We start from the raw sequence: 13,854 nt of genomic DNA, 5'->3' as shown, positions 1-13,854 counted from the left end.
TGCGATAGAAGAGTACTTGCTGTCCTCTGTCCATTCCGTGCAGATTTATTTGAGGCTACCCCTCAGCAGTCACCGTGACACATGGCAGAAATGACGCGGGGCGGGGACCCCAGGCTGTCTGTCTGAGGGGGGCAGGCTGTTGAGGACTCCCACCCACCTCCTAGGTGGGCCAGGCCAGGCCACAGGCTGCTCGTGTCCTCTACACCTGCCGTTCTGTTGTCCCTTCTTCCCCTCGGGTCCCCGCCTCAGCCAGCCAAGGCCACTGACAGCCCTGACTCCTCCTGTTTGCATCTCTGGCTCAGCTGGTGGCCGTCTCCGCGCTGTCCACGGACCCTGATGCTGGGACGGTCTGGACCAGGCCGTAGTGACAGTGGCTGGGCTGGGGGCCTGACACGACAGCACAGGGAGAGCTGCTGTGGCAGAAGGGTTGCTGGGGAGGTATGAGATCTCTGGCAGCAAATCCAAGCAGCCGAACAGCTCTTTCTCTGCGTTTCTCCCAAGACAGCCACCTCGAGGTAGCTACCAGCCCCGTAAGAGGTGAGGGCATTGAGGCTCAGTGCGGGAGGTGCTGGGTCCGTCTGCTTCCTGGCTGCACCTCCCGGCTCAGGGGCTTCCTGGACACAGCAGGGCTGGAGGGTGGTGTGGGTCCCCTCAAAGGGCAGACAGCTGCTCCTGGGTCTTGTTCACGGAGCTCGTGACACAGAGTGCAATCCCCACCACGGTGAGCACCATGCCTGTGAATGCTCCTGGGGGGACAGGCAGAAATCAAGGGGCTGAGCCCAGCCATGCTAGGAGGAGCTGGTGCAGGGCTGAGGGACCAGTGCAGAGGGAGTCTATCCCTGGAATGCCCAGGTGAAGGAAACTCCGATGGCCATAAGGAAGCAGGAGAGCTGCCCAGGAAAGGGGATGGATGGGGAAAGATCCTCCTCTCTCCCGCCCATAGGAGCTGGCTCTGGGGAAGGACCAATTGGGGTGGGGAGGCCCAAGGAGCACCTACCCACACTTGCAGTGGCATGACTTACCTTTTCCACCGATATCCTCTCCGAGGAACTTCCCGACAATCAGTGTGAAGACAATGGCCAGAGAGTTACTGATGGGCACGGCTAGGGTCAGATCTGAATGATCAGAATAAAAAAAAATCTCTGAGATGCCCAAAAACTGTTTTTTTTTTTTTAAAGATTTTATTTATTTGACAGAGAGAGATACACCGAGAGAGGGAATGCAAGCAGGGGGAGTGGGAGAGGGAGAAGCAGGCTTCCTGGTGAGCAGGGAGCCCAATGCGGGGCTTGATCCCAGGACCCTGGGATCATGACCTGAGCTGAAGGCAGACGCTTAATGGCTGAGCCACCCAGGTGCCCCCAAAAATGGTCTTTCTAGACACAAAACACATTTTATCGAGACAGCCTGTTAAAAAAGAAAAAAAGGGTATCACATTTTCCCAATGAAATTGCAGCAAAGCTCAGGATTCCAACCATGTTTTCTGACTCTCAATTCAGTGCTCCCTCCACTCCTGCACGAAGACCCAAACTATAAGGTAGTCTGGGACCACCCTGGTTTGTGGCTAAAGATGAGGTCTTTGCACTTGAAGAGCTCCTGAGATCGCAAGAATATTGGGACAAATAGGCCCCAAAGCCAAGAGGATGCGATGCAGTACATGAGTGTGACAGCGCAGCTACCATTTATTAAGTGCCACCTGTGTACACATCTTCAGTCTTCACAACAGCACCGCGAGAAGAGCATTATCACTGTGCGTAAAGAAAACAAAAGCTCAAAGAAGACACATACATTGAGGCAAATCGAGGACTTAAACCAAGGGTTGCCTGACTCCAAGGCCTATGTCCTGACTGAACTAAGCGGAGATGGACAAACAGAACAGCCAGCGAAGCACACCTGATTCTGTTTCAGCTCGGGCTCAAAACACGGAGCCTGAGGGACGTCAGGTACATCTTCAGGATAGGCCCCACAGGGCTGGGCCTTAGGTAGGGGACAGGACAGCCCAGGATCGGTCCCTTAATTTTGAAGTTCTGAGGGACTGATTCCCAATAAACAAACCTGAAAGACTAATCTAGTTAACAGGGTTAGCTTAAAATGTGTTACACTTAAATTTTGTACACTTAAAACTTTTTTGGGGGGGCAGGGACACCTGCATGGTTCAGTCAGTTAAGCGTCTGCCTGCAGCTTGGGTCATCATCCCAGAATCCTGGGATGGAGTCCCATGTCCAGCTCCTTGCTCAGTGGGGAGCCTGCTTCTCTATCTGCTGCTCTCCTTGCTTGTGCACACACACACACACTCTCTCTCTCTCTCTCTGACAAATAAATAAAAATCTTTGAAAAACTGAGAGATAGAGCCAGAGACCACAAGCAGGTGGAATGGCAGAGGGAGAGGGAGAAGCAGACTCCCTGGTGAGCAGGGAGCCCGACTTGGGGCTCAATCCCAGGACTCCAGGATCATGACCTGAGCCGAAGGCAGCTGCTTAACCCAGACTGAGCCACCCAGGCGCCTCCACACTTAAAACTTTTTAAGAAGATGGGGTGCCTGGCTGGCTCAGTCGGTAGAGCATGTGACTCTTGCTCTCAGGGTTGTGAGTTCAGGTTCCACACTGGGTGTAAAGCTTGCTTAAAAAAACCCCACCTTCTAAGAAGATAGACCTCGTATTAAGTGTTCTTACTACACACACATACCAAAAAAAGAGAAGTATCAATCAGACACTGAGTTACTTGATTACGACAAGACTAAGAGGAAGAACTGTCCTGCTTCTCATCCCCTGAAGAGTCCCCACCACAGCTGGGATTTCCCATCCAAGAAACTGACCACAACTCCTACCTACTCAGAGCCGCTCCCTTGGGCTTACACCCCTTCCATGGCACGCCATGACTGCTAAAGATTGGTCCTCGACAGTAGATGGGGAAAGGAAGCAGCAGGGGGCAGTGGAAGAGCTAGGGTCCCTATGTGACCTTGGTTAGGTCTTTGTTCGCTCTGCCCTACACCAGTGCTAGCAAGGTGAGAGCATCTCCGTACCACAGGGCTGCTGTACAATGAAACAGGGTCATGTGTCTAGTCCCTGGCTGAGTACATACATCCTTGATAAAGTGGCCGCTGTGGCTGATTATTGTCACAGGCAGATGCTAAAGGATGGAGGTGGGCAGACGATGACATAACAGGACCCGAATGTTGCCATTTGCTCAAAACTTGGTAAAGGGCTAAGTGTAGTCAGCTGGCCAGAGCATTCGGCATTCTTGGGCAGCAGGGAGCACCAAGCTTTCAAACTTTCTTTTCTTTTTCCAAGGTTTATTTTAAGTTTTATTTAAGTAATCTCCATGCCCAACATGAGGCCTGAACTCATGACCCTGAGATCAAGAGTCATGTGCTCTACTGACTGAGCCAGCCAGGCGCCCCCAAACTTTCTTTTAAATGATGCCTTATGAGAAGCCCCAGAAGTAAAAGAGAGGAAAGTGGAGTGCCTCTTGTTGAAGCTGAGGGGGGCAGTTCTGGAGGTTGGCCCGTCTCTTCACCCTCCCATGGCCTCCAGGGGGGTGCCCAGAGCTCTCGGTGACCCAAACTCCCCTCAAGTTCCCGGGGTGCCTGGCTGAGATTCCAGGAGAGATGAAACCACAGAAGGAAGACTTCTCATAATAAACCTCAAGAGCATAAACTTTAAGTAATATATGGCTGCAAATCCTTTTGCATTGACACGCTTGGGACCTTGGAGAAGGGAAGTAAGTTGCCCCAAATTCTGTAACTTCATCTCCTATATGGAGATCATCAGGTCTGCTCTGTAGTGCCATGATGAGAATCAAGTACAGGCCTGCCTCATTTTATTGCACTTCTCTCTCTCTCTCTCTCTCTCTTTTTTAAAGATCGATTGGTTTGTTTATTTTAGAGCATAGGGGGGAAGGGGCAGAAGGAGAGGGAGAGAGTCCCAGGCAGACTCTGCGCGGAGCACAGAGCCTAATGCAGGGCTCAATCTCACAACCCTGAGATCATGACCTGAGCCAAAACCAAGGGTTTAGATGCTTAACCAACTACACAACACAAGCGCCCACTTGCTTTTTTATTTTTATTTTAAGATTTTATTCATTTATTTGACAGAAAGAGAGAGAGCACAAGCAGAAGGAGCGGCAGGCAGGTGGAAAGGGAGAAGTAGGCTCCCCTCTGACCAGGGAGCCCTACGTGGGGCTTGATCTGGAACCTTAGGATCATGACCTGAGCCAAAGACAGCTGCTTAACCGAATGAGCCACCTAGGTGCCACTTTGTTTTCATTTTATTTCTAAGTAAACCCTGTGCTCGAACTTACGCTCCTGAGATCAACAGTCGCAATGTCTACCAAATGAGCCAGCTGGGCACTACTAAACATAACTTTTATATGCACTGGGAAGCCAAAAAAATTCATCTGATCTGCTCTGCAACATTTTTTTGTTCTGCGGTAGTGTGGAACCAAACCTGCAGTATCTCCGCGGTACAGCTACAAAGTGTGTAAAACTCACACAGTATCTGACGCAGCAGAGGACAGTCAACAATCAGGGAGGAAGGAAACATATGCTTGCTGAGCTCCTATACTCCGCTACTCAGCTAGATGCTTCCTATACACTGAATGTAATCCTCTCAGTGCTACATAAACCAACCTGTAAAACCAACACTCACATAAGAGACTCGCTCAAGGTCAGGCAGGTGGCACACCGTGGAAGCAAGAGTGTCAAGGCCAGCTGCCGGCACAGCAAATGAACCTTCCCTCTTCCTCCGCTGCTGCACAAGACCGCCAGGCTTCAAACCAACCCCAGTGCCTGGCAGCGTACTCATAAACAGCCCACTGTGCCCCCAGCTGCTCAGAGAAGAGGGTGCAAAGAGGGAACCACAGATAGTGGGGTCTTCTTCACTCATGGGAACAGGGTGTTTCAGGCCCCCCCCCAAGTGACTCTTCCGGGTGGCCTCCACCACTGAGCACAGCAGTTCTAAGTCAGAGACCCACCTGTTGACGCCAAGGTGAGGTAGTAGAGAAGGGAGCCACACTGGTTGAGGAAAAAGGGCATCAAGTACTGGAAACAGAAGAAATCTGCATCAGTATGATGCTTGAGTGAGAAGCACTGAATTCTTTGAGCTTCTAGATACGCACTTCCTTGGAGGAAGCTCCAAGGAAGCTTCCTTATAGCTATAAGGGTCCAGAGAGTGGTTAGCCTTCTAAAAAGGACCCTTCCAGAGCGGGCAGCAAGTTACTGACTGAACTCCATGTCTCTGCCTTGAATGCTTCTCCCTCCACCCTGCTAGTTCCCATCCCCCCCATCCTGCAAGTCTCTGAATGCCAATGTCACTCCCTCCAAGAAGCATTCCCATAGGCTCCTAGGTCCAGCCTCTCTCCTGTGAACTCAGGAAGCAGTTAATCTGTACATCTCTCACAGCCCTTAGCCCTGAGAGGTGATTGTGTCTCTGTCTTGTCTTTCCCACTTAGCTTAGACTGGCAGCACTGGGGTCAGAGGTAGTTCTCCATATCCTTCCTTAACCTCCCTCCCCAGGGTCAATTTAAGCCCCAAGTCTTCCCTAGGAAGGTCTGTTGGAGGGATCACCGTAATAAAATATTAGTAATACCAGCCATAGATTGAACACTAATTATGTACTGGACCCAATGTTAAGTGCTCTAGGTGCCTCACCTCACTGAATCTTCACAACTGCCCTATGAGGTGGTTACCATTAACATTCCCATTTTGCAGATGATGAAACTGAGGCTCAAGGAGGAGAACTGACTCTTCCAACATCTTCCAGCGAGTAAGCTGGTGGGGAGCAGATTCTGACCCAGATTCGTTTGACTCCAGAGACCAAATTTTTAGCAGCTATGTTCGAGAAAGGGGTCATACACGACACACCTCAGTATTCAAGAAGAGGGTCTTCATCTCCTGCAGCAACTGCCGAGCCCAGGTCCGCTCACGAACCTGCTGCAGGCGAGAGGAGGCCCGCTTCAGCAGCGGCTGTGTGCCACCCCACAAGGCGGCCACCAGCACCAGAGCCAGCACCTGTCCTGGATGGAGATGCGAGTAACCCTCACCTCCAAAAAAACTGCCGCTCGCCGGGCCTGCCCTCCTCGAGCCTCCCCTACCTTCCCCAGCCAGCCGACCCCACATCCCTCCCCCGCTCTCCGACGCCCCGGGTGGGACTGGCGGGTAGGACAGACCCCGAGAGGCCGGAGTTTGGGGTTCGGGCAGGGGTCAAGGTCAGGTGGTGGAGACGGAGCGGGAAGTGTACTCTCGGCAAGGTTTGGGAAGCCCCTGGAGGGGCGGGGCCGCCTACCCACCTAGAGACGCAGCCATGGCAACGCCGGTCCCGTCCACTTCCGGAAACGAAGGGGCGGAGACCCACAATCCGGAAGTGGCGCCAAAGCCTCTTCCGGTCCTACTCACGTTGTTTCTTTCCTCGCGTCAGCGCCGGGATGGTGAGTTCCCCTAAGTTGGGTTGTTAACTTGGGGGTCTGGGGGCCGATCCTTGGCCCTGACACACCTGTCCTATCCCCACAGAAGCCGATCCTGCTGCAGGGCCATGAGCGATCCATTACGCAGATTAAGTACAACCGCGAGGGAGACCTCCTCTTCACGGTGGCCAAGGACCCTGTGAGCGTTGGCAGAGGGCGGGCCGGCAGGACCTTGGCGGGGGTGGGGGGGCGCCGGGAGGGAGCGAGTTCATTCTGCCAGGGCGACAGGTGCACAAGCCCGTTTTGCCGTGACAGAGGAACCAAAGAGCTCCCCATTCGGAGAAGTAGGGAGAGACCACCCTGGGAGTAGGTGGCGAGAGCATTATATCGGGAAAGACGCTGTTGTTGATAGGAGTGGCCGGGAGGAAAAAAGCAAGAGACCATTAAGGAAGGGGAATGGGGACGAGAGTGACTATTCTTCCAGGGTCGGGGAACAGACCACCTCTAGAAGGGGAAGGCTGATCCGTGGGCCGTGAGGGGCAACAGAGGACTGCTTTACTGGAGGTGTCCCTGGTCTCATTTCAGGAGGTCGTTCTGGGCCCCATCCTGCTTTTCACAGACTGCGAACAGTCCCTCACAGTACAGCCTTTTGAGACACTTCCCTATGGAAGACATTAACTTTAGTGGCTGAAAGTGGGGGTTTGGAAGCCAGCAGACCCGACTTGAATCCTGACCCCTGCATCCGAGTAGCAGTGTGACTTTGAGCATGTCATTTAACCTTTCTAAACGTGGTTTCCTTTTTTATAAATTGTGGGTACTAATAGTACCTCCCTCGTGGGGTTGTCTTCAGGGTTAAATGAAATCATTCAAGTAAGGAGCTGAGCACAGTAAGTACCTCGTGCATAATAATGGAGAATTGTTAGTCACTTACATTTTAAATTCCTTAGACATCATTTTATTGAAGCCTCACAGATACCCTTTGAAGAAGGCATTATTGTTGTGTCCATTTTACAGACAGGAAAATAATCTCAGAGAAGAGAAGCAGTGTAGTTGAGGGTTTCGGGAAGGACCGGGACAATGGCATGGAGATGTTTTTGCAAGCCTCCTGACTCCCCTGCCATTTAACTGCAGGAAGGAGGAAAATCCAGAAGTTGTTCTTTTTATCAGCAAGCTGCTGTTTCCCAAGAGATGAGCAGGAGAGGGCAAAATCTAGCCTGGCTAGAGGCTGCTGAGGGTTCCTGGGAACCTCCAAGAAGGAGGCCATTGCTCTGCCTGGGATATTTACCACCTGTCACACTGTCTTTGACTCCTCCAGATTGTCAATGTGTGGTACTCTGTGAACGGTGAGAGGCTGGGCACTTACATGGGCCATACTGGAGCTGTGTGGTGTGTCGATGCTGACTGTATCCTTGTCTTTGCTCTGAGTCTGTGCTCCCTGGGTCTGCCAGCAACGGAGAGGCTGCCGACTTGGAGTTGGGAGTTTGGGATGCTATTGTGGGTCTTGGGAATGATGCCTGCCTCCTAATCCCTCGTTCGTTCACTGCTTGGGGGGGTAGCATTCAGAACAAGTGCCAGTTCTAGACGAGGAGGCCAGAACACCCTGAGGTGAGGGAGGAAGAAAGGCTGTCTGGGGCTGAACAGGGAGGTGAGTCCATTGGTTTTCCAGGAGCTCAGGTGAACTCAGTCATGTTTCTTAACACCCTCTTCAGGGGACACCAAACATGTCCTCACCGGCTCAGCTGATAACAGCTGTCGTCTCTGGGACTGTGAAACAGGTAAGTCTGGAACATTTGCTTTTTCACCAGACAGTGAGGACCCACAGCATACCTGTTTAGGTGAACAGGTTTTGGGGAAACAAAGATCAATCCAGAGATGGCTCCTGTTGTAAGGAATGAGAAAAAGACAAGGAGAGGAAGAGACAAGAAAAGAGGCAGTACAGTAAGCTAGAAGGCACATGAGAGAAAGCATTGAGCACTGTGGAAGGCTAGAGGGAGGCAGCTGACTGCCTGGAACGGGGACAGGAGCAACCCGGCCAAGTTTCCTAAGGTAAATGTCATACGGGCTGGGGCTTAACGGTTGAGAGAGAGGCAACACTCTGGCACATTCTGGAATGAAGGCATGGCAAAGTGTCCTGTCCAAGTCATCTGATCTGATGGGAGCTCTTGCTTTTTGGGGGATGAAATAGACAATCATGGGAGAAGATGAGGCAGGCTAGGGTCCGAATAGGCCTCGAATTTCAGACTCAAGGGCTTGACTTTGTTCCGTAGGACTTGGCATGCTGTGGAGGTCCCTGAGCAGGGAAGAGTGTGTTTCATTTTGGCGAGCTCAGGTAGCAGTGGGGAGTATTGGAAGAACAGACCAAAGACACGGGAGCCTATTAAGCTGCCCTATCTAGCAAATATTTACGGGGCACCCAGTTCTGTGCTGGGTTGCTGCTGGGTTCTGGGGACACGTGGAGAAAGGAGAGCAGATCCTTGTGTTGGAGAAAGGCATTCTGAGGAGAAGACAGAGGTATTACAGGGCACTAGGAGCAATGCCCGAGCAACCGGATGTCTGAGGAGAGATGGTGGGGCGGAAGTTAAAATTCTTGAGCTGAAGCATAGTGAGGAGGAGGCGGTGGTGGGTTACGGTCCCTAGAGCTGGAGACACGGTGGACAGGAGGATAGGAGGATAGAGAGTGTCCTCCCCTCGATGCTCTCGGGCAAGGGGTAGCCCACACTCTGCCTGTCCCCAGGGAAGCAGCTGGCCCTCCTCAAGACCAATTCCGCTGTCCGCACGTGCGGCTTTGACTTTGGCGGCAACATCATCATGTTCTCCACGGACAAGCAGATGGGCTACCAGTGCTTCGTGAGCTTCTTTGACCTGCGGGATCCGAGCCAGATCGGTGAGCCCGCGCTGGGGGCGTTGGGACTGCGGCTGGGGTGAGGGGCGCAGCTCCCGAGCCCATGGCCTGACATCTTCTCCCCCCGCCACAGACAACAATGAGCCCTACATGAAGATCCCTTGCAATGACTCCAAGATCACCAGTGCTGTTTGGGGACCCCTGGGGGAGTGCATCATCGCAGGCCACGAAGGCGGGGAGCTCAACCAGTATAGCGCCAAGGTGAGGAGGCAGTTGCGGCCCGAGCCCAGCAGAATGAGTCCCTTCACAAAGTAGGATAGCGCAGTAGTGCAGAGTGAGGGCTGGGTTCAAATACAGAGGTCACCACTTTTGAGTTACGTGAACTCAGGCAAGTTACTCTCCTGAGCCCATTTCTCTGTAAAATGTTGCAAGGATTCAGTGACATCAGGCGTTCAAAAAACTTGTCACAGAGTACTCGGGATATGTTCAGAGTGATCACAAGGAAGCCTTTTCCCTGCCACCCCTGGGTGCCAGGCCTCACACTGGGCTCTGAGGACAAAGACCTGAATCAGACTTGGGCCCTGCCCCCGGGAGACAGACTGGCAGACAGCTGGCACGGGAGCCGGGCTGTGAGTTCTGCCACCGTAGAGGTCTCAGCCAGGTACAGAGAGTGCCTTCGGTCACAGAGAAGGTGGCCCAAACATCAGCGCGTGGAGAATAAATGGAGCTTCAAGCAGGAAGAGAAGAGAGTCTGGGGTTGTTGGGACACAGTATTGGGGGAAGTGGATAGTGACTAGATTTTTTTTTTTTTTTTTGAGTGCTGGAAGGTAAGGAACCATGATTTTCCTTAGGTAATAGGGAATCTTTATTTTATTTTTTAATTTTTTTTTAAGATTTTATTTATTTATTTGACAGAGAAAGAGAGAGAGATCACAAGTAGGCAGAGAGGCAGGCAGAGAGAGAGGAGGAAGCGGGCTCCCCGCGGAGCAGAGAGCCCGATGTGGGGCTCAATCCCAGGACCCTGAGATCATGACCTGAGCCGAAGGCAGAGGCTTAACCCCCGGAGCCACCCAGGTGCCCCGGGAATCTTTATTTTTTATAAAAGATTTTATTTATTTGAGAGAGGAAGAGAGGGATTGAGAGAATGAGTGGAGGGGCAGAAGGAGAAGCAGACTCCCCATAGAGCAGGGAGCCCCATGCGGGACTCGACCCCAGGACCCTGAGATCATGACCTGGGCTGAAGGCAGACGCTTAACCTACTGAGCCACCCAGGCACTCCCAGGAGGGGATCTTTAAATGGCGATTGGCAATCAGATTTTTCTCTTTAGAAAGCTTTTGCGGGCTTAGTTCGGAGAATGGACCTGAATGAGGCAGTAGCTCTGGGGATGTGGAGCCCCGGAAAAAGTCAAGAGACATTTAGGGGTGACTGATGAGGTGGGGGTAAAGAAAGGCTCAAGCGCGGGCTGTCTTGGATCTGCATCTGGGTGCCTGGGTTCCTGGCCAGTGCTGGCACGTACTACCATAAGGGTTAGCCACTCACTCAGCAAACACAAACTGTAGTCCACTAGGCCCCAGACCCGCCCCAGAACCACCTGCAGGAAGGGAATGAGAACCAAGGTCAAAGGCATACATAATGCTGGGTGCTAGCACATAGTGGAGCTGTTCTGTGCCTTCAGATAGGCCTGACAGCAAAGCTAGTGCTTACTCCCCAAAATATAGAAGCCAGATAGTCCCTGCCATGTGTCCACACTGATGGAGGAGACAAAATACATCCTCACGAGTAGGTAAAAATAATTCAGGAAAGGGGCGCCTGGCTGACTCAGTCAGTAGAGCATGCGACTCTTGATCTTGGGGTCGTGAGTTCAAGCCCTGTGATGGGCATAGAGCTTACTTGAAAACAACAAAAAATAATTGAGGAAAGGGAAAAAAAACTTCTCTGAGGGTCTCCTGTGTGCGAGGCGCAGTGCCCACAAGGCCTTTTAATCATCTAACCAGTGTCTGCAGGATATAGGCCAGGTTCCGGTCACAACGAAGTCAAATGAGACACAGTCCCAGTATCCCTACGGTGACCCTGGGTGGTGGGCTTTTAGTCCTCTTGTTTTCCAGAGAGAGAAATTGAGGTAGCGAGAGGTGCTTCTGAGGGCAGACTTGCAGACTTTGCTCTTTGTGCTGCACAGGCTAGTGGGTGGCTGAGTGAGAAGGGAAGTCAGGAGATAAAGTAGCCTTTTGGAATGATCTAGAAAAAGCTGGACAGGCAGCAGTCCCGGTGGACTGTGACCCCAACCCTGGCTGGGCAGGGGGTGAGCACAGGCTCTCTGCGTCTTGCAGGTTGCAGGACCTCGACAAGTCACATCACCCCTCTGAACCTTACTTTCTGCCTTTGAAAATGGCCTTTAAAAGACCCACTTCATAGGGTCATTGTGAGGATGAACGAAGTCAGGTGTTGAACGCATGGCGCAGTGCTCGGCGGAGTGTGACCATTCACAATCTGGGGACTTTGTGTTGAAAGAAGGAGGAAGGGAAAATGGCTCTACCAGTGTAACATGCTGATTAGTTCCTGGGCCTGTAGATTTGTTCCCGTCAGCCTGTGTTTTCCTAGCCTGACTAGCCATGTTGATGAAGTGTGTACCTGTAGGCCAGGTTGGGATGGGGGCTTGGGAGTGGGGGTGAATGTTGGTTCAGGGGATACAAGGCCGACCCGACCCAGGCACCCCAGCCCCTAGCCGGGACAAGGAGCTGTATAGAAACCCCAATGGAGCAGTGGGGCTGGCAGAGCTCAGGCCGCCCGGAGCCTCATTCTTCCGCCTTCCCCAGTCTGGAGAGGTCCTGGTGAATGTCAAGGAGCACTCCCGGCAGATCAATGATATCCAGTTATCCAGGGACATGACCATGTTTGTCACCGCCTCCAAGGACAACACGGCCAAGGTGAGCCTGGGCGAGGAGTCTGGGGGGGCTGCTCCCACCCCCTCAAAGCTTTCCTCTTGCCCGGCTTTGCCTCAGAAAGACTCCTGTTACAGACCTCTTCCCCCGTCTTCTCTCTCTAGCTCTTTGACTCCACAACTCTTGAACACCAGAAGACTTTCCGGACAGAACGTCCAGTCAACTCAGCTGCCCTCTCTCCCAACTATGATCATGTAAGGGGACCCCACCCAGGCTTCCAGGATCTAGGTGTTCATCTAGCAGTTGAGATATGAACTCTTTGGGAAATAGTGTCAGGTAGAGGGGAGATTGCCAGAGCAATGAGAAGGATGAAAGATAGGGAAGCCGCAGAGGGTAGGGCAGGAGGTAGCTGAAGGGCCGGTGTGGGCCCTGCCCTTCACATCCTCTTGGTCTCATGTAGGAGGTATTAAAATCTCATGGGCTGGGGGTAAAAAATGGAAAATGGACTTGCCTGCCCTTTGGGCCTGGGTAGAGTTTCTTCTTCCCCTCAGGTGGTGCTGGGCGGTGGTCAGGAAGCCATGGACGTAACGACCACCTCCACCAGGATTGGCAAGTTTGAAGCCAGGTAAAGAGAGGGGACGGGGTGCCTGGGTGGCTCAGTTGGTGAAGCCTCTGCCTTCAGCTTAGGTCATGATCCCAGAGTCTTGGGATTGAGTCCCGCATCGGGCTCTGAGCAGGGAGCCTGCTTCTCCCTCTCCCTCTGCCTGCTGCTTCCCTTGCTGGTGCTCTCCCTCTCTCTCTGTCAAATAAATAAAATATTTGGAAGGAGGGGCTTTTCCAAATTGAAACCCCATGGAGTGTCTTTCATGATGGACACAAACCACATACCTGAGGAGACTTCCTTATTTCTTCACCTGCTAGGAGGTACAGCCAGATTTGTGGCCTTCCTGTGACAAGCGTGTAATACGAGCATGAGCTGGGGCTCCCTCTGAGGCCCTGGACCCATCCTTGTATTTCTGTGCTTGGTTTCCTCCACTCTGTATTGGGGACAGCGGTAGTAGGCTTCTCTTATAAGATCGTGCACAGTTAGTGCATGAGTTCCTACTCGCTGCCCGGCACGTAGTAAGGAAGTGTTAGCCAGGCCTGCGGGCAGACACTTGGGTCCAGTCTTACCTTCCTCTTGTTCTGTTCACATTCATTCTCCCTCATCCCCGTTTCCCCACTTTCTGCTCGGCCTTCGGGGAGTGGTACGTCCAACATGCCTTGGAAGGAGATGGAGACTAACCTTTCCCTTCCCTCCACCCGCCTCCAGGTTCTTCCACTTGGCCTTTGAAGAAGAATTTGGAAGAGTCAAGGGTCACTTCGGACCCATCAACAGTGTTGCCTTCCATCCTGATGGCAAGAGGTAGGGCCCTGTGCAGGGAACTGAGCTCACTCCGGGTCTGGTCTCTGGCCCTTTCCTGTGTCCTGCCCACCCCACTCCCTGCTGTGCCTGCCTCCCCTCACAGGGGACATCTGACTGGTCCCTGGCTCTGTGTCTCTCTCCAGCTACAGCAGCGGTGGTGAAGATGGTTACGTCCGCATCCACTACTTTGACCCACAGTACTTTGAATTTGAGTTTGAGGCTTAAGAAGCTTGGATCGCCATCGGGACCTGGAGAAGTTTCTGGGCCAGGGCTCACAGAAAGTTTTGGACTCTGAGAAATAAATTAGTTTGGAAATAAGTGGTTTCTGGTC

The 13,854-nt window shown here is 52.5% G+C and overlaps 2 protein-coding genes across 3 annotated transcripts; one reads left to right on the top strand and one right to left on the bottom strand.

Moving 5' to 3' along the window:
• Positions 1-23: 23 nt before the first annotated feature.
• On the bottom strand, positions 24-6,329 carry TMEM234 (transmembrane protein 234). 2 transcript variants are annotated; one of them, XM_080801485.1, is made up of 5 exons: positions 6,283-6,329; positions 5,858-6,009; positions 4,969-5,035; positions 1,023-1,115; positions 24-746 (listed from the first exon to the last, which is right to left on the bottom strand). In XM_080801485.1, the coding sequence occupies exons 1-5, from the start codon at positions 6,296-6,298 to the stop codon at positions 652-654; spliced, it is 423 nt and encodes a 140-aa protein (XP_080657611.1). In that variant the 5' UTR covers positions 6,299-6,329; the 3' UTR covers positions 24-651. The 2 variants fall into 2 exon arrangements, with proteins under 2 accessions (XP_080657611.1, XP_080657612.1); XM_080801486.1 differs by having other exon boundaries at positions 5,858-6,004; positions 6,283-6,298.
• Positions 6,297-13,841, top strand: EIF3I (eukaryotic translation initiation factor 3 subunit I; the record flags this gene model as incomplete). The annotated part of the gene is given in 12 exon segments (XM_080801484.1): positions 6,297-6,368; positions 6,370-6,420; positions 6,503-6,595; positions 7,712-7,799; positions 8,106-8,171; positions 9,131-9,280; positions 9,372-9,499; positions 12,053-12,163; positions 12,283-12,372; positions 12,670-12,743; positions 13,431-13,523; positions 13,667-13,841. Coding segments are annotated over 12 exon segments (1,098 nt in total). The 3' UTR covers positions 13,749-13,841.
• Between the last annotated feature and the right edge of the window lie 13 nt (positions 13,842-13,854).

This window comes from Martes martes (assembly GCF_963455335.1).
Source record: "Martes martes genome assembly, chromosome: 4".
Lineage (NCBI taxonomy): Eukaryota > Metazoa > Chordata > Mammalia > Carnivora > Mustelidae > Martes > Martes martes.
This window is presented reverse-complemented; position numbering and strand designations above follow the sequence as displayed.

What these genes read in the sequence shown, in the direction of transcription:
- TMEM234 (XM_080801485.1), bottom strand. An exon ending in CCCTCTTCTTGAATACTGAG is followed by an intron (nt 5,036 to 5,857) that starts GTGTGTCGTGTA and finishes TTCTGTTTCCAG; the next exon opens with TACTTGATGCCCTTTTTCCT. An exon ending in CCTCACCTTGGCGTCAACAG is followed by an intron (nt 1,116 to 4,968) that starts GTGGGTCTCTGA and finishes CTGATCATTCAG; the next exon opens with ATCTGACCCTAGCCGTGCCC.